The following is a 25,114-nucleotide window of genomic DNA, read 5'->3' as shown; positions in this document are numbered from 1 at the left end:
CTCCCCCCCCCCCAACTATACGACTGGAGAGAACCCATCCATATCCAATACTGCTCACTGAATAGGAGACCACCCATACATATCTGGAGAGAATCCCACCACATCCTGCCCCCCCCCCCCCCCCAACTATACGACTGGAGAAAACCCTACCACATCCGTGACTCTCCACTGTATGTCTAGAGAAAACCCAAGCAAATCTGAGGACCCCCACTATATGACTGAAGAGAACCCTTTACTGACTATGAAGCCTAACTGGAAAGAACCTCACCACTTCCAAGGCCCCATATATATGACTAGAGAGAATCCCGCCATATGTGTCACCTCCACTGAATATAGGGCATACACACTGCATAGCCACTATGTGACTGGAGAGACCCTCACCATATGAGAGGCCTCAACTGAATATGAGGTCCACCACCATGTGACTGGAGAGAAACTCACTATACCTGAGACCCTTCAATGAATGGGAGACCTCCACCCATCATATCCGCCACTGAATATGAGGTCCACCACCATGTGACTGGAGAGAACCTCACCATACCTGACACCCTTCAATGAATGGAAGACCCCTACCCATCATATCCGCCACTGAATATGAGGTCCACCACCATGTGACTGGAGAGAACCTCACCATACCTGATACCCTTCAATGAATGGGAGATCTCTACCCATCATATCCGCCACTGAATAGGAGGTCCACCACCATGTGACTGGAGAGATACTCACCATACCCGAGACCCTTCAATGAATGGGAGACCCCTACCCATCATATCTGCCACTGAATATGAGGTCCACCACCATGTGACTGGAGAGATACTCACCATACCCGAGACCCTTCAATGAATGGGAGACCCCTACCCATCATATCTGCCACTGAATATGAGGTCCACCACCATGTGACTGGAGAGAACCTCACCATACCTGATACCCTTCAATGAATAGGAGATCCCTACCCATCATATCCGCCACTGAATATGAGGTCCACCACTATGTGACTGGAGAGATACTCACCATACCCGAGACCCTTCAATGAATAGGAGATCCCTACCCATCATATCTGCCACTGAATATGAGGTCCACCACCATGTGACTGGAGAGAAACTCACCATACCCGATACCCTTCAATGAATGGGAGACCCCCTATCCGTCATATCTGCCACTGAATATGAGGTCCACCACTGAATATGAGGTCCACCACTATGTGACTGGAGAGAAACTCACCATACCCGAGACCCTTCAAAGAATGGTAGACCCCTACCCATCATATCTGCCACTGAATATGAGGTCCACCACTATGTGACTGGAGAGAAACTCACCATACCTGAGACCCTTCAATGAATGGGAGACCCCCTACCCATCATATCCACCACTGAATATGAGGTCCACCACTATGTGACTGGAGAGAAACTCACCATACCTGAGACCCTTCAAAGAATGAGAGACCCCTACCCATCATATCCGCCACTGAATATGAGGTCCACCACCATGTGACTGGAGAGAACCTCACCATACCTGATACCCTTCAATGAATAGGAGATCCCTACCCATCATATCCGCCACTGAATATGAGGTCCACCACTATGTGACTGGAGAGATACTCACCATACCCGAGACCCTTCAATGAATAGGAGATCCCTACCCATCATATCCACCACTGAATATGAGGTCCACCACTATGTGACTGGAGAGATACTCACCATACCCGAGACCCTTCAATGAATAGGAGATCCCTACCCATCATATCCGCCACTGAATATGAGGTCCACCACCATGTGACTGGAGAGATACTCACCATACCCGAGACCCTTCAATGAATAGGAGACCCCTACCCATCATATCTGCCACTGAATATGAGGTCCACCACCATGTGACTGGAGAGATACTCACCATACCCGATACCCTTCAATGAATGGGAGACCCCCTATCCGTCATATCTGCCACTGAATATGAGGTCCACCACTGAATATGAGGTCCACCACTATGTGACTGGAGAGAAACTCACCATACCCGAGACCCTTCAATGAATGGGAGACCCCCTACCGATCATATCCGCCACTGAATATGAGGTCCACCACTATGTGACTGGAGAGATACTCACCATACCCGAGACCCTTCAATGAATGGGAGACCCCATCATATCCGCCACTGAATATGAGGTCCACCACTATGTGACTGGAGAGAAACTCACCATACCTGAGACCCTTCAATGAATGGGAGACCCCCTACCCATCATATCCGCCACTGAATATGAGGTCCACCACTGAATATGAGGTCCACCACTATGTGACTGGAGAGATACTCACCATACCTGAGACCCTTCAATGAATGGGAGACCCTGACCCATCATATCTGCCACTGTATATGAGGTTCACCACTGTATATGAGGTCCACCACTGAATATGAGGTCCATTACTGAATATGAGGTCCACCACTATGTGACTGGAGAGATACTCACCATACCTGAGACCCTTCAATGAACGGGACACCCCTACCCATCATATCCGCCACTGAATATGAGGTCCACCACAATTCTCAGCAGAGGGCAGAACAGGAGTTCAGTAATCACTTCAGAAGTCTTTTTTACGGTCATGTGGACCAGCTACCTCACTATTCTCTCTGCTGCTGCCACCACAGCAATGACAGGAGTAGGCGGTGTGGAGAATTCTCCCACTGCAATTATGTGGCGGCAGGATCTCAGTAACCTATTCAGAAGGCTTCTCTGCTACGGTCATGTGGGTACGAGTGAGCAGCCATCCCTCCGGCCAATTACACCGACCACAGGCCTCATCAGCCTGTTTGTTTCCTCACTAATTGCAGATTAACATGGCTTATGAAGTGTCTGCTCACTAAACACCCTCCCACGGCTTGGAAGCCAGAAATCCTGGCACTGCCAGAACCTCCCGTCAGCTATCGGCAGCTGAGACACCGGAGGAAGATCCAGCAATCATCACACCAACTGGCTGCAGTCATTACCCACCGAGGTGGACAGAGCTTACTATCCATTCACAGGAAATACATCATTACCATCCAACAACCAAGGCTGAAGGCAGGGGCGTAACTAGAGGGGAGAAGCCACTGCAATTGCAGGGGGGCCGTGAGCTGTGAGGGGCCCCAACTGCTAATCTTCCCTTCCTCCTAAACAGGGTCTATACTTCAGATCAGGGGTTTTGTGGCTGCACTTGTTATGGGTGTGAAGATCATGATGACCACCAGGGCTGTGGAGTCCAGTGTTGCCAACCGTCAGTAGATTTACTGACAGTCAGTAAAAAAGTCAACAAATCTGGGCTGTCAGTAAAGTCCATGAAAAAAATTGTGGTGTCAGTAAAAAAACCCTCTCTCTTTCTTGGAAGATCACAGCACTTACCGCTTATCAGTTCACGTATCACTGTGGAATGTACACTGCTCTAGCTAAAGGTGGCCATACATCTGTAGACTTGGCGGCCAATCAACCATCAGATAAGACAATTATGATTGATATAATAAAACCCGGTGCCACCAAGAGCATGTCTAGTTGACAATCAAACCAATTTCGGGCCGAAGTCGGTTGCATGTATCGATCGCATGTAACAATCGGACATGCTGGAAAATCTCAGGTTCTCATGCTCGATAAGGTGTGCAGCGGTAAGGGCTGCGATAATCGAGAACAAATGTGACGGAAACCCCTAGTCGCATCCCCCAAATGTAAATGTATCAAAGTGTCCCCCACTCTCCCCCCTCCCCCAGATTCCGTGCAGTAATACTTCACCTGTCCGGTGTCCACCACTGCACTCTTCTTCCTCATTCGCGCCCCACGTGGTTGCCGGTGTATTGCACGTAAGGGCCCATGTGTGATATCTTTCATTGAATTTCAATAATATTAGATGTCAGTTAAAAAAGTGTTCCGTCAGTAAATTATTTGTGCATTGTCAGTAAAAATGTATTTCCGAGGTTGGCAACACTGGTGGAGTCTGAGTCTGAGTCGAGGAGTCGGAGCAATTTTAGGTACCAGGAGTTGGAGCCTGTGGTTTCATAAACTGATAAACTGAGGAGTCAGTCGGGAGTCAGAGTCGGATGATTTTTGTACCAAATCCACAGCCCTGGTAAGTATTAGACTAAGGAGTCGGAGTCGAGGAGTCGGAGGCATTTGGGTACCTGGAGTCGGAGTTGGAGTCGGATGATTTTTTTACCGACTCCACAGCCCTGATGACCCTTGTTTTATGACCCTTGTGAGATGAGCCCCAAGGCAGTGAAGAGCACCAAAGTGGGCCGGGCAAAGGGTGGGAACATATGGGGGGGGGAAGGGTCATGAATAGTAGTTACGCCACTGACTGAAGGGTAATCGCCACTTTAGGATGTCACCATGAAGGCCAGAGAATAGAGTATGATCCATATCAGAATTAGATTTATTTCGCCAAATACAGCAAGCGCAATATTCGGAATTATTTGTGGTACACATGGCATAACATAGTATAGGACTAGACACATGACACAGACAATTTAGGAAACTGCAGTAATGCTGAACATGACAGAAACTGGGTGATGGTGTGCATACAGAAACTGGGTCGGCAGTTAGTATTTAAGTTCCTGCCATGCAGGAGCAGTCCACTAGTACTAATCGACATAATAATAATGGTGATGGTGCCCCCAGTACAGACCCCGTGCAGTGAGAACGGGGGCGGCGAGAACTGACTGAGAGTCCCCACTAGGGCCTGCCAGTGCATGTGAAGTCATATACTACATGTGGCAGATATAATCCACCTGTATATTACTGGAGAACATACACAAACCTGCTGACTTGGCCTGGGTTTATAAAACAGCTCTCGCTGCAGATGGTTGAAAGCATACTCACATAACTACTAATTCACTGACCTTCCAGCACCCCTCGCTCTCTATGGTGTGATATGACCCAGGTGGGGGCTGCTGACTCCTGATGTAATCCATCCTAGTTTTTCTAATCTCTTATTAATTGTACACTTCAGTGAAGAATGTGCTTTTTAATCAAGGCAGTTGTCACTCCATCGGCTGTGGTCACATGACATCACAGGGGCAGACCTCACTGCACTGTTTGTGGTCACATGACATCACTGAGGCAGCCACCACTGCATCGTGTGTGGTCACATGACATCACTGAGGCAGCCACCACTGCATCGTGTGTGGTCACATGACGACAGGGACAGCAATGGTTTTGGTCACATGCCATCATAAGAAGAGCCCTCACGGCACTGGTCACATGACATCACTGAGACAGCTATCACCGTACTGGTCCCAGACTTATAACATCACAGAGAAAGCCATCACCGTACTGGCTCTGGTCACGTGACATCACAGAGACAGCTATGACAGCACTGGCCCCAGTCATATGACATTACAAGTTACATCTCAGTGAGTCTGAGCATGCTAAAGGTGGCCACTAACGATCCAATTTCTACCGAAAAATCGTTCGAGCGATCAGATAATTCTGATCGGAAGAAAAATCGTTCACGACACCATCAACGAACCAATCTTTGCTTCCTATCTATCACAACCAACAGGAAAATCCAAATTTTGGTTTGACCAAAATCCAATCGGACGACTATTTTTATAATCGGTCGTAATTGATTGTGTCTATCAACTGAGATTATTTACAACCAATCCGATCAGAATTTCTGATTGCTCGAACAATTTTTTGCTAGAAAATGGACAGTTAGTAGCCACCTTTAACTTGTAAGGCCCCGTTCAGACTGCAGAACGCAGACCGCAACGCATGCGGACCGCAACGCGTACGAACGCACGCCATCCGCGTTCGTATGCGTTGCGTGGCTGATCCCATCACTGAAAAGTGAATGGGACAGCCATGCGTTTTTACTAAAAATGCGTGCAGCATGCGTTCCCGGACCGCACAGGTCCGGAACGCATGCAGTGTGAACATCAGACATTGCACTCTATGCAATGTCTGATGTCGTGCGTGTCGGCCACCTGCACGCGTTTCCAAAACGCGGCTGTGAACGGGGCCTTAGCCAAAATTCAGCAAAGCTCCTCTAACTCCCGGCTGCTCTTGTTTTGTTGGGGGAGATGGAGTGAAGGGCTGCACGTAATTCACTCACCATCAATGAGACTAACCTGGCTCCACCGCTAACCAGCAGCCAATGCAAGGAAGAGAGGGGGTATATAATACAGCTAGTGCTAGGAAGATACTAACAGCTTCCTTCCTAACCAGTAACCGAAATGTGGTGGGAGGAAGACAGGGCAGACATGGAACTAACCAGTTTCTGCTGAAAAGTATTTGTGGTCCTGTGCTGCCACCTGCAGGCGTAAAGACATAATGCAGCTGAATTTTTTGGTTTATGGAGCAAATTCATCTCCATGACTCAAAATGACATAATCCTAAGCGCAAAGTGCTGTGTAACCAATCAGCAGGGACAGCGAATGGTACGTTCGATGTATTCTGTTCAATAATGATAATACAGCAAAGTCCTGTCTTCTATGCAACCTGCAGCTCCCAGCGGTTTTCTGGCATCCATGCACGGCCCCTGACGCAATGTGGGTTAGGTGACATGTGGGCCGGATTTGTACTTTTTACCGACCAAGGCCCACTATTACCAGCTGCCTCTCGACCAACAGCAGCCTTAAAGTGAACCTCCAGACTAAAAATCTACTCAGCAGCACTGAAAAGGCTTGGTGTTTCACAGTTTCACAGCATCAGAACTTTGTTTTTCTTACCCAAGCCTCATTTTTAGCTGCACAGAAGAAAACTGCCCGGGCAGTTTTCCCCTGATGCTGTGCAAAGCATGATGGGATTTCTGATGTTGTTGTTCTCCTTCTGCTGTCTTGGAGCAAATTTGTTTGTTTAAATTATGAATTTGAGATTTGAAGCTTAGTGCACGCAGCTGGGAGGGGTGATCAGGACACAGGACAGTTAGAACTGTGTCTCACACTCCTTGTCACCTCCTTTCAACCAAAAAGATGGCTGCCCTCATGAAATCAAACATTTGCCTGTTCTTTTAAAACAGGGTGGGTATATTACCTATCTATTTTAATTAACATAACTAATGTAACTTAATGACAGTATGTTTGTTTAGGATGAAGCTCCCCTTTAACCCCCCCCCCCCCCCCTCTCCCCCGCACATGGCAGGGATTGGATTGAAGGCTCCTCTGAGGACAGTTAGTGAAGTGATGGCAAGGATTAGATTGTAAGCTCTTTGGCGAGCGGCACATTCGGTTAGAGACAGGCAGCTCAGAGATCACTGTAAATGCCTGTTTGCTGCATCCCAACCCTCCCCCCTCCCGAGTGCCAGATCCAGCTGTTACGTTACCTGCCCACCGCTATGTGCAAACTCTGTGTAGCAGGATGAATGATCAGCAAACTAACTGCTACTGCTGCCCACCCCTTGCTTTCTTTGTGCCCTAGGCCATGGCCTTTGTGGCGTTGCCTAAAATCCGCCCATGGTGACATGCCGGGAGCTGACCCAATGCAGGTCAGGTGACACACCAGAAGCTGTACGCAGAGGACGCTGGAAGCTGCAGGAAGTGAAGAAGACTCCGCCGGAAGATCGGTATGTTGCTTCTGCTACCAGCTGCTCGAGCAACGGGCAAGCCCACAGATCCGGCATGAGGCAGTCAGGCAATCCCTGCCTGTGCCGAATACTGAGGACTCTGCTGTAGTTCTGTGTCAGGTATACATAAATATATAATATATGTAAATGTATGCCATAAGGGTAGCATTCAAAAATTACAATTGCGAATCCGTGTTTGCATGCATGTTCCAAAAAACATATTGACGGGTTAATTGATCCACCACCAAAAATTATAATAGGAACATAAGGCAAAGACTGACTACGGCAGGGATTAGATTGTGAGCTCCTCTAATGACAGTTAGTGATATGACTCTGTACAGGTAGTCCCCGACTTACGAATGACCTACTGATACGAACGGCATGGATTCTGTGTTTCCATGGGAACAAGTCAAAACAAATTTTTCAAATTGGACTTGTAGTTTTTGAGAAAATCGATTTTAAAAAAATAAAAGAAAAAATGGCTTTTAAACTTGTATAAGCAGGCACAGAGGGCAGAGGTGACACAGAGGGAGACACTGGAGGCACAGGGGGGCACAGACGAGGTACAGGGGACAAAGATGGCACAATGTTCGACTTAAGAACAGATTCAGTTTAAGAACGAACCTACAGTCCCCTATGTCGTTCATTAACTGGGGACTACCTGTTCTCTGTAAAGTTCTGCAGAAGATTTCAGGGCTATATAAATACATAATAATAATATGGTAGGACATTAGACTATGACTATGGTAGGATTATATTGTGAGCTCCTCTGAGGACAGTCAGTGACATGACTATGTATTCTGTAAAGTTCTGCAGAAGATTTCAGGGCTATATAAATACATAATAATAATATGGTAGGACATTAGACTATGACTATGGTAGGATTATATTGTGAGCTCCTCTGAGGACAGTCAGTGACATGACTATGTACTCTGTAATGTGCTGCAGGAGATGTCAGCACTATATAAATACATAATAATAATATGGTAGGACATTAGACTATGACTATGGTAGGATTATATTGTGAGCTCCTCTGAGGACAGTCAGTGACATGACTATGTACTCTGTACAGTGCTGCAGAAGATGTCAGTGCTATATAATTACATAATAATAATATGATAGGACATTACACTATGACTATGGTAGGATTAGAGTGTGAGCTCCTCTGAGGACAGTCAGTGACAGGACTATGTACTCTGTACAGTGCTGCAGAAGATGTCAGTGCTGTATAAATACATAATAATAATATAGTAGGACATTAGACTATGACTATGGTAGGATTATATTGTGAGCTCCTCTGAGGACAGTCAGTGACATGACTATGTACTCTGTACAGTGCTGCAGAAGATGTCAGTGCTGTATAAATACATAATAATAATATGGTAGGACATTACACTATGACTATGGTAGGATTAGAGTGTGAGCTCCTCTGAGGACAGTCAGTGACAGGACTATGTACTCTGTACAGTGCTGCAGAAGATGTCAGTGCTGTATAAATAAATAATAATAATATGGTAGGGCATTAGACTATGGCTATGGTAGGATTAGATTGTAAGCTCCTCTGAGGACAGTCAGTGACATGACTATGTACTCTGTAATGTGCTGCAGAAGATGTCAGTGCTATATAAATACATAATAATATGGTAGGACATTAGACTATGACTATGGTAGGATTAGAATGTGAGCTCCTCTGAGGACAGTCAGTAACATGACTATGTACTCTGTAATGTGCTGCAGAAGATTTCAGTGCTATATAAATACATAATAATAATATGGTAGGGCATTAGACTATGACTATGGTAGGATTAGAGTGTGAGCTCCTCTGAGGACAGTCAGTGACATGACTATGTACTCTGTAATGTGCTGCAGAATCAGAATCGTTTTATTTCGCCAAGCATGAGTGGTCATGCCCGGAATTGGTTTTGGCACAATACATAGCTTCTAATAGGTACATAGACAAGAGGCAGTGAGAACGCCACAATACAATAGGGACATGACAGTAGAAACATCTCAACCAAACATATCAAACTCAAAAAGGGAAAAAGTATGTACACAATCTGCATTCAGCGTCCGTGTGCATTTTTCCAGAACAAGCAGAGGTCTGGAATAGTACTATATAAATACATAATAATAATAATATGGTAGGGCATTAGACTATGGCTATGGTAGGATTAGATTGTGAGCTCCTCTGAGGACAGTCAGTGACATGACTATGTACTCTGTAATGTGCTGCAGAAGATGTCAGTGCTATATAAATACATAATAATAATATGGTAGGACATTAGACTATGACTATGGTAGGATTAGAGTGTGAGCTCCTCTGAGGACAGTCAGTGACATGACTATGTACTCTGTAATGTGCTGCAGAAGATGTCAGTGCTATATAAATACATAATAATAATATGGTAGGACATTAGACTATGACTATGGTAGGATTAGAGTGTGAGCTCCTCTGAGGACAGTCAGTGACATGACTATGTACTCTGTAATGTGCTGCAGAAGATGTCAGTGCTATATAAATACATAATAATAATATGGTAGGACATTAGACTATGACTATGGTAGGATTAGAGTGTGAGCTCCTCTGAGGACAGTCAGTGACATGACTATGTACTCTGCAATGTGCTGCAGGAGATGTCACTGCTATATAAATACATAATAATAGGATGGTCGGACATTACACTATGACTGTGGTAGGATTAGAGTGTGAGCTCCTCTGAGGACAGTCAGTGACAGGACTATGTACTCTGTAAAGTGCTGCAGAAGATGTCAGTGCTATATAAATACATAATAATAATATGGTAGGACATTAGACTATGACTATGGTAGGATTAGATTGTGAGCTCCTCTGAGGACAGTCAGTGACATGACTATGTACTCTGTAATGTGCTGCAGGATATGTCAGTGCTATATAAATACATAATAATAATATGATAGGACATTAGACTATGACTATAGCAGGATTAGATTGTGAGCTCCTCTGAGGACAGTCAGTGACATGACTATGTACTCTGTAAAGTGGTGCAGAAGATGTCACTGCTATATAAATACATAATGATAATATGGTAGGACATTACACTATGACTATGGTAGGATCAGAGTGTGAGCTCCTCTGAGGACAGTCAGTGACATGACTATATAGTCTTAAGCACTGCAGAAGATGTCAGCAATAAATAAATGAATAATAATATTATTATTATTATTATTATTATTATGAAGACGACAAATACTGGTGTGCTAACGCTATAGAAATGCATAACAATAATAATACTGTAGTAGTGCTGGAAGGTGTTGGGCTGCGCTGGGCCCAGGAGCTGACACTCACCTGTGCAGAGAAGACGTGATACTCATCAGGGAGGATCCAGGACTGTGGGTAGAAGTTGTACTCCTCGGGGAACAGCTCCTGCATGGTCCTCAGCGCCCGACTCAGGTTTATCTTACGCACCATATCTGCCATCCCTCCAGAGGAAAGATACACAAAGACTTCATTATAATCCATGTGGAGACTCTGCCCCTCTGCTCAACACCCCACCCACCACAGCAAAGGATTTATCATATGATGGTGATGACAAGTGAAAGCACCCAAATGGCCTTGGTCAAAGGTTTACAAATCCCTAAAGTTTTGGCCTGATAATATACACACAAACTGACACACACAGGATAACTGGATATTAAAGAGTACCTGAGATAAAGGATAGATAGGTTTTTATACTTACCTGGGGCTTCCTCCACCTGCCTGTAGACCAGGGGTGTCAAACTCAAATACAAAGTGGGCCGAAATTGAGCTCTGGGTCGCCAGCCAACCTCAATGTCTAGTGGCCACCTCTCTCTCTTATAAAGTTCCCTTGTGTCTAATAGCCCCCTTCCATCCCCTATACAGTTCACTGGTGTCTAGTGACCCTACTCCCTCATGTATACAGTTCCCTGGTATTCAATGGTTCTCCTTCCCTCCCCTATACAATTCCCTGGTGTTTAGTGGCCCTCCCTCTTTCCCCTATACAGTTCCCTGGTGTCTAGTGGTTCCCTCCCTCTCCTATACAGTTCCCTGGTGTCTAGTGGTTCCCTCCCTCTCCTATACAGTTCCCTGGTGTCTAGTGGTTCCCTCCCTCTCCTATACAGTTCCCTGGTGTCTAGTGGTTCCCTCCCTCTCCTATTCAGCAGAGCTTGAGTGTCTGAGAATCCAGCGCTGGCTCTACCAAAACTCCTCCCCCCCTCTCCGACAAGCGGTGATATATTGACCTCTCCACGATCTGGCACAGGCGCACTAGTGGCTGTTCGTTTGGGCTAGGCAGAAATAGCTGAGCCTGATCGTATCCGCTCTACTGCGCAGGTGCAAAGGACTTGCGCCTGTGCAGTAGAACGGATACGTTCGGATTCAGCTATTTCCAGCCTACCCGAACGAACAGCCACTAGTGCACCTGCGCAGGATCGCTATAGATAAATAATTACCTCACCGCACTTTGGGGCAGAGGTGGGTCCCGGCGCTCTAATGGGGAGGACGGGGGAAGCCTCGTTAGGATCCAGAGGCTTTCCCCTCCTGAGGTAAGTATCCCCCAAAGGGTTTTTTTTTACTATACAGATTCTCTTTAAGCATAATTAGCTGCATACCTTTACTTTGTTTCTGTGTAGTCCTAGTCCTCAAATAGTCACACTTCCTGCCAATACACAAATGCCTTTGATTTAAAAAAAGGAGATAGAGAGCTCAGGTGCTTCTTCATCCCTTTCAAAACGACAGCAACTGGCCTCGTTTCCTTAATGTTTACAGAGTGTTGTTTGGAGTTGATGTGTCACAGTGGAAAACAGAACATGACTTGTCCCAGCTTGTAACAAACATTTTGTTGGTGTCAAAAGAATTAAAATTTTTCAAGAAAGAAATATTTGCATTTCAACATTTGCTGTGTTGTCTTTGTATTATTACTATAGAACTATAGTGTTTCCATGTATTATAAATCAATGCATTCAGTTTTTATTTACATTATACACAAAGTCCCAACTATTTTGAAAGAGTAGCCAGCTATACAGCCTTGGGTATGTGATCACGTGAGCCTCAGGTATGTGATAGCCTCCAGTATGTGATCACGTGACAGCCTCCAGTATGTGATCACGTGACAGCCTCCAGTATGTGATCACGTGACAGCCTAAAGCATGTGATCACGTGACAGCCTCCAGTATGTGATCACGTGACAGCCTAAAGCATGTGATCACGTGACAGTCTCCGGTGTGTGATCATGTGAGCCTCAGGTATGTGATCACGTGACAGCCTCCAGTATGCGATCACGTGACAGCCTCAGGCATGTGATCACGTGACAGCCTCAGGCATGTGATCACGTGACAGCCTCCGGCATGTGATCACGTGACAGCCTCCGGCATTTGATCACGTGACAGCCTCCGGCATGTGATCACGTGACAGCCTCCGGCATGTGATCACGTGACAGCCTCCGGCATGTGATCACGTGACAGCCTCCGGCATGTGATCACGTGACAGCCTCCGGCATGTGATCACGTGACAGCCTAAAGCATGTGATCACGTGACAGCCTAAGGCATGTGATCACGTGACAGCCTAAGGCATGTGATCACGTGACAGCCTCCGGCATGCGATCACGTGACAGCCTCCGGCATGCGATCACGTGACAGCCTCCGGCATGCGATCACGTGACAGCCTCCGGCATGCGATCACGTGACAGCCTCCGGCATGCGATCACGTGACAGCCTCCGGCATGCGATCACGTGACAGCCTCCGGCATGCGATCACGTGACAGCCTCCGGCATGCGACCACGTGACAGCCTCCGGCATGCGACCACGTGACAGCCTCCGGCATGCGACCACGTGACAGCCTCCGGCATGCGACCACGTGACAGCCTCCGGCATGCGACCACGTGACAGCCTCCGGCATGCGACCACGTGACAGCCTCCGGCATGCGACCACGTGACAGCCTCCGGCATGCGACCACGTGACAGCCTCCGGCATGCGACCACGTGACAGCCTCCGGCATGCGACCACGTGACAGCCTCCGGCATGCGACCACGTGACAGCCTCAGGCATGCGACCACGTGACAGCCTCAGGCATGTGACCACGTGACAGCCTCAGGCATGTGACCACGTGACAGCCTCAGGCATGTGATCACGTGACAGCCTCAGGCATGTGATCACGTGACAGCCTCAGGCATGTGATCACGTGACAGCCTCAGGCATGTGATCACGTGACAGCCTCAGGCATGTGATCACGTGACAGCCTCAGGCATGTGATCACGTGACAGCCTCAGGCATGTGATCACGTGACAGCCTCAGGCATGAGATCACGTGACAGCCTCAGGCATGAGATCACGTGACAGCCTCAGGCATGAGATCACGTGACAGCCTCCGGTATGTGATCACGTGACAGCTTCCGGCATGTGATCACGTGACAGCCTCAGGTATGTGATCACGTGACAGCCTCCGGTATGTGATCACGTGACAGCCTCAGGCACGTGATCCTGTGACAGCTGGTGACACTGGATAATGTGGTGACACTGGATAATGGGGTACTGGGTGACAGTATATGGGGTTGACTGGTGACACTGGATAATGGGGTACTGGGTGACAGTATATTGGGGTAACTGGTGACACTGGATAATGGGGTACTGGGTGACACGGTATATGGGGTTGACTGGTGACACTGGGTGATGACACCGGGTTGGGGTCCCCTACCTGGAAACTTGTTGACTTGCCCGGAGGAGATGTTGTTACTCTCATTGAAGGACACTCCATGCCAGTAGATGTCACATGGGAGCCGGCGGCCCAGCGGAAACTGCGGGACACAGAGTGACACTTTAAGCGGGATTGTCAGCTATAAAATCAAATACCTATTACCCACTGCTATGTGTTTATTATGCAGTCTACATCCTGACCCTGCATCGCAAGCATTCCAATATAATCATAAATGTGTCTGTTGTAATGAATCTTACCTCAGTCCGCCTGGCTCTATTCTGGTTCATTGCCCGCGAGAGGGAAGCTTATTATCTCCACTCCCATATTCCTGCTCCTCACGGATTGGCTGAGGGCAGTTCAGTGTGACAGGAGGCTCAGCAGGATAATAGAAGAAAAATCACCTTGCCCCTCTGCAGAAGCTGCTGAAATCTGACCTATGTCCTGCTCACATTTACATGTTTACAAAGCAAACTAGATATGACAGTGCAGTTCTACATACACTATTTCAGGCAGAGGAGTAAGGGAGGAAATGACATCAGGATGGGCTTCAGTCAGAGGCAGTAAAGTAGGAAAATGACAGGAACAGAATTCTCTTTATTTACTATATAAAATTCACTTAAATCAAAATGTGGACAGTACAATACATGTGTTGTGTAAGTAGAACAAGTATTTATCTACTTATTTACAGGTAGTCCCCTGTTTACGAACAAGATAGGGATTGTAGGCTCATTCTTAACCTGAAGTCATTCCTAAAGAGACTCTTTTAGCTTATAATCAACATGGGCATGTTTGCCCCTGCTAATACCCCGCTATCCCGCGTCTTTACCCCCCAAATCCCCCCTGCAAAATCCACGACCAACTTGGTTGTAGATTTTGCTGCTCATGGAGGCAGGGCTAACGGCTGCAGCCCTGCCTCCATGCGCGTCTATCAGCAGTGGATCTCCACCTCTCCCCCGCCCCTCTCAGTGAAGGAAGACTGAGAGGGGCAGGCGGAGGCGGAGAAACGCGCTGATAGACGCGCATGGAGGCAGGGCTGCAGCCGTTAGCCCTGCCTCAGCAGGAAGCGATCCCCGGCGAGCACGGAGGGGATTTGGGGGGTAAAGACCCCCTGTTCAGCCGCGGGATAGCGGCGTTTTAGCTGGGGTAAGCATGCCCATGATGATTATAAGCTAAAAAGTGAGTTTTTAACTCGCTTCAGACTCTCTTTAAGTGGAAACGCTGTGCCATCTCTGTCTCCTTTGCATCCTATGTGCCCCTCTTTGCCTCCAGTGTCCCCCTCTGTGCCTGTTTGTCCCCCTGTGCCTCTCTATGTACCCCCTCTGTGCCTCCGTTTATAATTCCTCTGTACCCCGGCTTTACCCCCCTCTGTGCCTCTGCTTTGCCCCCTCTGTGCAAGGCAGAATTATAACTGCTGGCCTCTAGTTGCTTTACTCTGCTTTATATTTCTACCACAGATCAGAATGGAGCCAGGGGGGGGGGGGCGACACACAAAGTACAGCATACAGCACAGTACAGGGGATTATAGTCATCACCCTCTGACTCCGATCAGGCCTGCATGCCACAGTACATAGATGGTATATTAGATACTTACCTTAGTTGCTGGTATTCTCTGGACAGTGCAGAGGTTTCTTACATCCTTGTAGAGACCACCATTCTAGAGCTGACCCCTCTTCATCTGCTGGCCACACCCCTGACTGCGGACGAGCACATATGGAAGTCTGCACATGCCCAGTAGAATGAAACCGCTCACAGCTTTTCTCCCTCCATGCACAAGTGCACCGTTCTGCAGGGCTTGTGCAGACCTCACTCATGCATTATCAGTCCAGGTGGGCTTGTCCATGGCCAGGAGTGAATCCAGCAGAAAACTATGTGACAAGCTTTTGTCAAATACGTTTTGAAATGGTCGGGGTGAATGACAAAGAAGCAGACAATTTGGGCGCCCACGAAAATTTGGCATAGACTGCGGTGCCTGATGAATGACCGATACATAGTTAAGTGTTGCAGAGGGGATTTTTAGCGGTGAAGGCAACTCGTATGGCAATGGAAACTGCAGCGGGTGTGCGCGGGTTCGGTTAGGATTAGGCATCGAAGGAGGGAGGGTTCAAATGAGAATAGGGTTCAGTTTAGCGATGGTAAAATATTGATATTCAACTATCGTATTAACCATTACCCAATAGTAGAATATCTACAATTTTAGTAATATTCTATTAGTGGCTATCCCCGGTGAACAAATCACCGCTAAATTACCACGGTGCTTTTTTTACATGTGTGCGGCTGGCAGGGCACCGTCCATCCAACATCCCAGACACAATGAAATATGGGAAAAGGAAACTGGGACTTTTTATGTCATCTGGAGCATGTTTTGAAATAGGACATATGACCATTCTTTTTAAAGATTCGGCACTCATAAGATATGGACTTGTATATCCGTGTCTGTCAGTAGGGGTGGTCAATGAGAGGCAAATAATTCAGTTTATGCAGGACTATGCACACATTTTTATGCAACTGTATGCAGCTTGAAAACCGATAAAATGAAACCAAAGGTGGAATTACAGGATACATCCAAGGAAAAAGAAAAATTAAAATCCACTTACCTGGGGCTTCCTCCAGCCCCTGGCAGCCGTCCTGGGCCCACGCCGCAGCTCCACTCACTGCCGGTGTCCTCCGCTGAAGAAGCCGACCTCGCCACGTCGGCTTCCGGGTCGGCAACTTGTGCGCTCCACGGCGCGGGTCACATGGTGTAGCTGACGTCATCAGTTCTGTACTGCGCAGGCACAGTAGTGATGACGTCAGCTACATCATGTTTTTTTCCATGTCTGCCAGTAGTAAAGATGATGACCTGCAGGCTGATTGTGGATCAAACAATATGAACAAATTACATGGCGAATGTCAATCATTTATTGATCTCTCTTCTATTTTTAATAGTGGTAGCTGGATAATGTACTGGTTAAAGGACAACTGAAGAGAGAGGTATATGGAGGCTGCCATGTTTATTTCCTGTTAAGCAATACCAGTTGCCTGGCAGCGCTGCTGATCCTCTGCCTCTAATACTATTAGCCATAGCCCCTGAACAAGCATGCTGCAGATCAGGTGTTTCTGACATCGTCAGATCTGACAGATTGGCTGCATGCTTGTTTCTGGTGTGATTCAGACACTACTGTAGCCAAACAGACCAACAGGGCTGCCAGGCAACTGGTATTGTTTAAAAGGCAATAAACATGGCAGCCTCCATATACCTCTCTCTTCAGTTGTCCTTTAAGGGCTCTGCCTTTGATATGGTAGACCAAAGTTCGAAACCTGGTTAGGGTCAGTACCTATTCAGTAAGGAGTCCTTAGGCAAGACTCCCTAATACTACAAGGTGGCCTCTTGAGCATGTCCCAGTGGCTGCAGCTCTTAAGCGCTTTGAATCCGACAGAAGAAAAGCGCTATACACATGTTCGGATTATTCATTTCTCACCGATTTATTTTCCCCCCTTTTCCCTCCCTCTTTTTCAATTGGACCATTTCAAGTTGCATACATTTGCATGCTCATGCATCAGTACTTGTAGTAGGGAAATACCTCATGGGGGAGCAAAATTCAGGTAATCCCAATAAAGTCTTAAAGAGACTCTGTAACGGGAAAAAAAAAGTTAGGGTGGGGCGTACTCACCTCGGGTGGGAGAAGCCTTTGGATCCTATCAAGGCTTCCCCCGTCCTCCTGTGTCCCATGGCGGTCTCGCTGCAGCCCACGGAATTTGTCAGGCTGTGCAAGATTTACCTTTCCTGGCTCCAGCGGGGGCGCTGTTGCGGCTCTCCACTCGGAAATAGGCAGAAATAGCCGATCTCTGTCGGGTCCGCTCTACTATGCAGGCACAGGAGACTTGCACCTGCACAGTAGAGCGGCCCGACAGCGATCGGCTATTTCCGCCTATCTCAGAGTGGAGAGCGGATACTGCGCCTGCGCTGGAGCCAGGAATGTAAATATTTACATCCCCGCTGTTCGGAGGGGCACAGCGAGACCGTCGTGGGACACAGGAGGACGGGGGAAGCCTCGACAGGATCCGGAGACTTTCCTTCACCCGAGGTGAGCACCCCCCAGGGGAACTTTTTTTAGTTACAGATATTCTGTAAAACATCAAGTATGCTGCCATCCGCAAAAAGACTTCTGTCAACAGGTCAGAGTGGGGAGGGGAAAGAGCAGTGATAAGAAGGTTCTCCCCGTGTATATCAGCAAGTTCAGAAAGCATAACCAAAAGCTAGGCCTGAAAGATAAATCGAATTTAAACAAAAATCGTGATCACCACGATCACAATTTCGGAATCGTCAAAGCGCCAATTATCGCGACCACATCATTTCCACATGGGGAAGTTTGAAGTAGTAGCTTCAAACTTCCCCAAAGTCCCAGCGTGTGCAGCCCGCAGCATTGGACATACCTTCCGCACAAGTCCAACGCTGTCCGTCCTCTATCGTCGTCTGCCGCCTCTTGTGCTTGGCAAAACTCCAGGTTCTGTATGTCACATGACATACAGGAAGTATTCCGAGCATTAGAGACTGCAGAAGGTGAAGTGGATAGACGGGCATCTCTGGACTCGTGCTGGAAGCTATGTCCAGAACTGGTGCAGCTTGGGGGACAAAGGAGGCACAGAGCGGGCACAAAGAAGGACACATAGGGGGCAAAGAGAGAAACAGAGTGGGAACAGAGACACAAAAGGGGCAAGAGAGACACCCAGAGGAGGCATAAAGAGGCAAAGGGGGCACAAAAAGAGACAGGGAGAAAGGGTGGGGTGGGGGGGGGGGGGGACAAAGCTTGATTTGAAGGAAATCGTGAATTGAATCGAAATCGCAATTTCAGACAGAAATCGCTCAGTTCAATTTTTTCCTAAAATCGCTCAGGCCTACCAAAAGCTCTCATCTATATCTGAATACAGGTTACCCAGCAAGCTCCTGGTGAACCAGAACTCCTAGGAGTGTGTAAGGGGCTAAAAGGACCAAAAGACCTCTTACTAAATGCTATGCAAAACAGAAGTTTGTCTGAAGGACAGGTTGGAGCGAGCTCTGAGGGGTCCCATAATGCATCACTGCTGAATATGTAAATCATCCCTTGTTGTCCCTGTAAGCTAAACATACCTCCAGAACAGCTGGAATGCAATGTTTTAAGAAGGCAGACTTCTGTTTTCCATAGCATTTTAGTAAGAGGTCTTTTTGGTCTTTTGTAGCCCCCTTATACACTCCTAGGAGTTCACCATGAGCTTGCTGGGTAGCCTGTAACTCAGGGTGCTTCAAATCCTACCCTATAAAAGCATATTCATCCATGCAGAGATGGATTAACCACCTTAGCGGTATGGACGAGCTCAGCTCGTCCATCACCGCCGGTGGCTGCCGCTCAGGCCCTGCTGGGCCGATTTGCTCGCTGTAAAAAGCAGCACACGCAGCCGGCACTTTGCCAGCCGCGTGTGCTGCCTGATCGCCGCCGCAGCGCGGCGATCCGCCGCGTGCAGCGGCGAAAGAGGGTCCCCCCAGCCGCCCGAGCCCTGCGCAGCCGGAACAAACAGTTCCGGCCAGCGCTGAGGGCTGGATCGGAGGCGGCTGACGTCAGGACGTCGGCTGACGTCCATGACGTCACTCCGCTCGTCGCCATGGCGACGAGCAAAACGAAACAAGGAAGGCCGCTCATTGCGGCCTTCCTTGTTACTGCGGATCGCCGGAGGCGATCAGAAATATGGGTTAGGAGCGCCCTCTAGTGGGCTTTCATGCAGCCAACTTTCAGTTGGCTGCATGAAATCGTTTTTTTTTTATTAAAAAAATCCCTCCCGCAGCTGCCCTGGCGATCTTAATAGAACGCCAGGGTGGTTAAGGTGTAATGGGCCCTATGAAAGGTAGTAGATGTGGCACCCCCTTGTGGTCCTTTTGGTAAGCTGAAGTGGAGAGAGGTCATAGGAGGTGGCAGGTGGGCCCTGTAACCCCCACTAGGCCCCAGGCTCCTGCCTAGGTTGCCTGGTGGATGATCCTGCTCTGAATCCATGCCATGCACTGATGAGGATCAACCAGCTGAAACAGTCTGGATGCATGTTGGATTATTCTGGCTATGTACAATTAACAAGCTTACACATCATTGCATTCCAGCGGTTCTGGAGGGGTTTTTAGTTCTTGGGGACAACAAAGGATGATTTGCATATTCAGCAGTGATGCATTGTGGGAAGACATCATAGGCTCACTTCAACCTGAATAATGACAAGTACTTTGTATATCTGAATAGTGAGAAGCTGCAATAACAGAGGCACAAACAAGTTACACGTCACAGAGTTAAAGAGACTCTCTCGACTTTCTTGGTCATGGATTTTGCTGCTGGAGGAGGCAGAGCTTTCAGCCGCAGCTTTGCCTCCTTACGCGTCAATCCGCGCGTATCTCCGCCTCTCCCCCGCCCCTCTTAGTGAAAGAAGACAGAGGGGCGGGGAGAGGCGGCGATCCGTGCTCATAGACGCGTGTAGAGGCAGAGCTGCAGCTCATAGCTCTGCCTCTCACTGAAGCGCTCCCCGCAGTGTGCCCCGGGGAGTTTGGTGGGATTTAGTTAGAATTCAGCCGCGAGGATGCGGCGTTTTAGTTAGGGCTATCATGTTAAAGAGATTTTTAATATAAAAACATGATTTTTATGAGACTTCAGAGTCTCTTTAAAGCTAATGTGAACCCATATTTAAATTACAAAAAGTCATATACTCACCAAAGGAGAGGGAAGGCTCAGTCCTAATGAGCCTTCCCTCTCCTCTCCCGGTGACCTCGGTGCTGTGCTGGCTCCCGCGTTCAAAGCCCCGCCGCGGGGACTTCGGAAGCCAAGTCCTCCCGAAGACAGGCTGCTCCACATTGCGTATGCGCGAGTGCATCATAGAGGGCGCTCGCGCGTGCGCAGTGTAGAGCGGCCCGTCTTCGGGAGCACTCGGGGTCCCGAAGCATTTACGAAGCCTCCTTTCAGCCGGGAAACAGCGGTATTTGACCAAAACCGTTGTATACCGCTACGGGGGAGCCAGCACAACAGCGGGGACCGGAAGAGGAGCGGGGATGCTCTATGGGACCAAGAGCCTCCCTCTTCTTAGGTGAGTATCTGACTTTTTTATTTAAATATGGGTTCCCATTAGCTTTAAAAGGCCATTAAGGTTTTTTGTTTGTTTCTCCAGGGAAAGTCAGTAAAGGGCATTTACACTAAGATGTCAGAAACACTGGGGGAGAGGTGTCCTTCCTCTACAGCACTGGATATCTCGTTTCAAGACCGGGCATTTCACCATTAAAGATGAGTCCCGCAGAGGGCACCCCCAACCACAACTGACCCATCAACCTACGAGGCTGTCTATGAGCTGATTATTGAGGTAAACCTGCAAAAAGGTAGCCTGGACATCTCACAGGAGTGTGTTGGATTTATCACCACTATCCTAGACATGCTAAAGCTTTCACGGAAGTGGGTGCCGAAATATTCGAACAGTGATCAGAAGGGGGAACCAGTTGAAGCATCCAGCTCCATTTTGAAGCTGCACATGACCTTTTGGCTAGGTTAGTGACTGAGGATGAAACCTGGCTCCACATCTGTGATCCTGAAACCTTGGAACAGTCCAAGGAATGGCGCCACAGTGGGTCCCCGCGGCTGAATAAGTTCCGCACCCAGAAATCTGCCAAAAAAGTCACAATGTTCGTTTTCTGGGACAAAGATGGTATTCTGTTGGTGGACTAGTTCTCCCCAGGCTCTTTTAGCCGGGTGTTTTTGGTGACCACCCGGCTGTCATCGGCTCACTTCCTCTGCTGTATGCAGAGAAGCGCCAGCCCTGAATTCTGTTATCACGCCCCACCCCGCTACTTTTTCATGCCACCCGTCTGGAAAAAATTTCTGAGGAGAACACTCTACCTTATGGTGGCCATATATGGTACAATTTTTTTCATCCAATCTATTTCTATGTAATATAAGGGAACTGCCTAAATGATCCTTTCAGTATATTTACTTAATTTATCCTTATACTACATAGAAATGGTAAGATTTGATGAAAAAATTGTACCATGTATGGCCACCATTAGGGATGTAGGATCACTGGACAGTTTTATGCTAACCTCCTGGACCAGCTGAAGGAGATAATTTAAATGAAACAATGTGGAAAGTTGACCAAGGGGATTTTTTTTTTTTTTGCAGGACAATGCACCTGTGCTACTGGCCAATGTTGAGGATGACAAATTGAACACCAAATTGATCTACCATCTTCCTACTTGCATGACCTGGCCCCTTCAGACTATTATCTGTTCCTGAACTTGAAGAAACACCTGAAGGGGCAATGTTTGAGGACAATTCTGATGTCACACATAATGCTGAGAGCTAAAGGGAAGGCAAAGTGGTCAGCACTCCCTCATAAATGTAGCTGGTGGTACTGCAGGTTATAATCAGGGATGCTCAAATTCGGATTCGGGAGATGCCCGTATAGTTGCAATCCGGACATCTCCCAGTAATGCTGTGCGGGCTGGGCGAGGGGGTCAAGCTTACCTCTCTGACGTCTTCTTCGCTCGTTCCTCAGCGCCTACAACGATGCGTTCCACGCGCATCACGTGACTACACACACTTCCTCCTTCAACCCGGAAGGAGGAAGGGTTTGTAGTCACATGACCGCTGCGTGGACCGCATCGTGGGAGGTGATGAGGGACGAGCGAAGTAGACGTCAGAGAGGTAAGATTGGCCCCCCGCCCAGGTTTACTGGGAGATATCCGGATAGCAACTATACAGGCATCTCCCGAATCCGAATTTGAGCATCCCTGGTTATGATACCATATTTTTGCTGCAGAAGATAAAATGAATTATTTCCTGGTCCTACCTCCCCCCCAAAAAAGTTTTCATTTACATTGCAAAGTCAGTCATAATAAAATCAAGTCCGGAACCCTTCAGGGCTCTTTCACAGTGGGACGTTAAAGTCGCACGTTAGAAAATGTTTTAACGTGGACTAATGCACAGCAATACTAAGTCTGTGCAACATTCACAGTGCACATGTTGCGTTTGTGTGTAACGTGTACCGGTATTAGAAAGTGCTGCATGCTGTGCGTTATACATGTTATTAACTACGTTGGACTGTTTGCACATGCTCAGTAATGACCTGGAAGCATAATACTTTTCATTGCCTGTATGCCCACTGTATGCGATGATAACAGGGCATAGAGTTGCGTTGTGACATTTTTTGGGATGTTGCGTTGTTAGTTTGCGTTGCGACTTTAACGTCGCATCAAAACGCAACGTCCCAATGTGAAAGTAGCCTCAAAGATAAAGTATATAAAGATGAACCTGTAGACAATACCCGGGTAAAAGTATTGCATATCATCCAGTATTCATTTGTGTAACTCATACTTGCTTTGCAAAGTATTTCTGGCCACCAATCACCCATCTATCAGAGACATCTCTGGCCACCAATCGTCCTCTCTACCAGAGACTAGTGATGGCATGAACTGTTCGTAGGCGAACAGTTCACAGCAAACAACGGCAAACGTACAGTGTGTCCCTCGAAACAACACACTACCTGAAGACGGAATCCCCCTACTCGCTATATGCAGTGTCCGCTGCTGAATTAAAGCAACCAGCATGTCAAACTGGGTAGCTTATCTGACAGCTCTGTGATCTCCAAAGACTGTCAGCCCCATGGGCGAGTCATCTTCATGTCAAAGACCCATCCTACAGGCTAAATCTCACCTCCTTCCAGTGCAGCTGCTTGATGCTGATCTTCAAGGCTTCCAGGGATGTCTTGGCCTTGGAGCTGTCCACAGTAACCATTCTCCTATGCCCCCGTGACTCTGACCTCTTCTGGGGAACCCTCTTCTCTTGCATCGGATCCCCTTTTCCATTGACTTCCTTCTGCTCAGGTCTTATACTGGGGATCCCATGAATACTGGCTGGAGCACCTCCAGTGCCCTGTCCCTCGCCCTCTTCTGGTGACTCTCTTGACTTACGGTGTATTACAGACTGAGCGCTTAACTTTGGGGAACCATGACCGGCTTCCTGCGCCCCCCTATGCAATGTCCTCCTGGGTGTCCGAAGTCCTGAGGCTACTGACACCTCCTTCTCTGTCCCTCTGGACACCCCCGTTCCTTTACAATGAATTACCTCTCTTTCTGCACCTAAACATGGGAGTAATGTCACTCCATTCTGTGTTGCCTCAGAAACCCCCGTCACTGTGTAATGTGTCCTTCCAGACACCCCTCTCCCTGCATATTGTATCCTTCCAGACACCCCCATTCTTGGAGACTGTGTTCCCCCAGGTAACCCCATTTGTGTACACTTTGCACCTCTACATACACAGCTCCCTGCGCACTGTATCACCCCAGGAACCCCAATTGCTTTACACTGTGTCCCTCTACCCTGACTCCCCCCAGATCCTGTACAAGGTGTCCCCTCATTCTGACTCCCTCCAGACACCCCAATTCCTGTATAAGGTGTCCCTTCATTCTGACTCCCTCCAGATACCTCCATTTCTTTACACTTTGTCCCCAAAATTCCTATACAAGGTACACCTTCATCCTGACTCCCCCCAGGCACCCCTATTCCTGTATAAGGTGTCCCCTTATCCTTACTGCCTCCAGTTAACCCCATTTCTGTACACTCAGTACCCCCAATTGCTGTGCAATGTGTCCCCTCAGTCTGACTCCCCCCTGGTACCCCCTCCCTTGTACAGGGTTCCCCCTCAGTGTGACTCCCCCCAGGCACCCCCTTTCCCGCACCTTGTGCCCCCCCTGTAGCCGGAGTCCCCCCAGTGACGGCCAGCTGCGCGCCCCCTGCCCCCCGCAGCCCTCTCATGCCGCAGCCTGTCACTCACCCGCAGGCCCCGCCCTCCACACTGTTTGGTCTGGTTGGCAGCGCAACCGTACAGGAGCCTGGCGGGGAGTGACGCCACGGCGGGGAGGAGCCAGACCTGTGTCTCTTCCGTGC

At 48.1% G+C, this 25,114-nt stretch overlaps 1 protein-coding gene across 4 annotated transcripts in view; it reads right to left on the bottom strand.

Moving 5' to 3' along the window:
• TTLL11 (tubulin tyrosine ligase like 11) overlaps positions 1-24,814 on the bottom strand; it is a 120,888-nt gene extending 96,074 nt beyond the window's left edge. For 3 of the 4 annotated variants that reach the window (XM_068249018.1, XM_068249020.1, XM_068249021.1), the window contains exons 1-3: positions 23,882-24,814; positions 14,202-14,301; positions 10,837-10,970 (exon numbers count right to left, since the gene is read on the bottom strand). In XM_068249018.1, coding sequence (XP_068105119.1) covers positions 10,837-10,970; positions 14,202-14,301; positions 23,882-24,778 — 1,131 coding nt within the window. In that variant the 5' untranslated portion in view covers positions 24,779-24,814. Of the gene's footprint in view, positions 1-10,836; positions 10,971-12,119; positions 12,167-14,201; positions 14,302-23,881 lie in introns of those variants that run through there. The other variant, XM_068249022.1, reaches the window with a different exon arrangement.
• Positions 24,815-25,114: the final 300 nt, after the last annotated feature.

This window comes from Hyperolius riggenbachi, chromosome 8 (genome assembly GCF_040937935.1).
Source record: "Hyperolius riggenbachi isolate aHypRig1 chromosome 8, aHypRig1.pri, whole genome shotgun sequence".
NCBI classification, from domain to species: Eukaryota; Metazoa; Chordata; class Amphibia; order Anura; family Hyperoliidae; genus Hyperolius; species Hyperolius riggenbachi.
The sequence above is the reverse complement of the archived record's forward strand: the minus strand, read 5'-3'. Positions and strand labels throughout refer to the sequence as shown.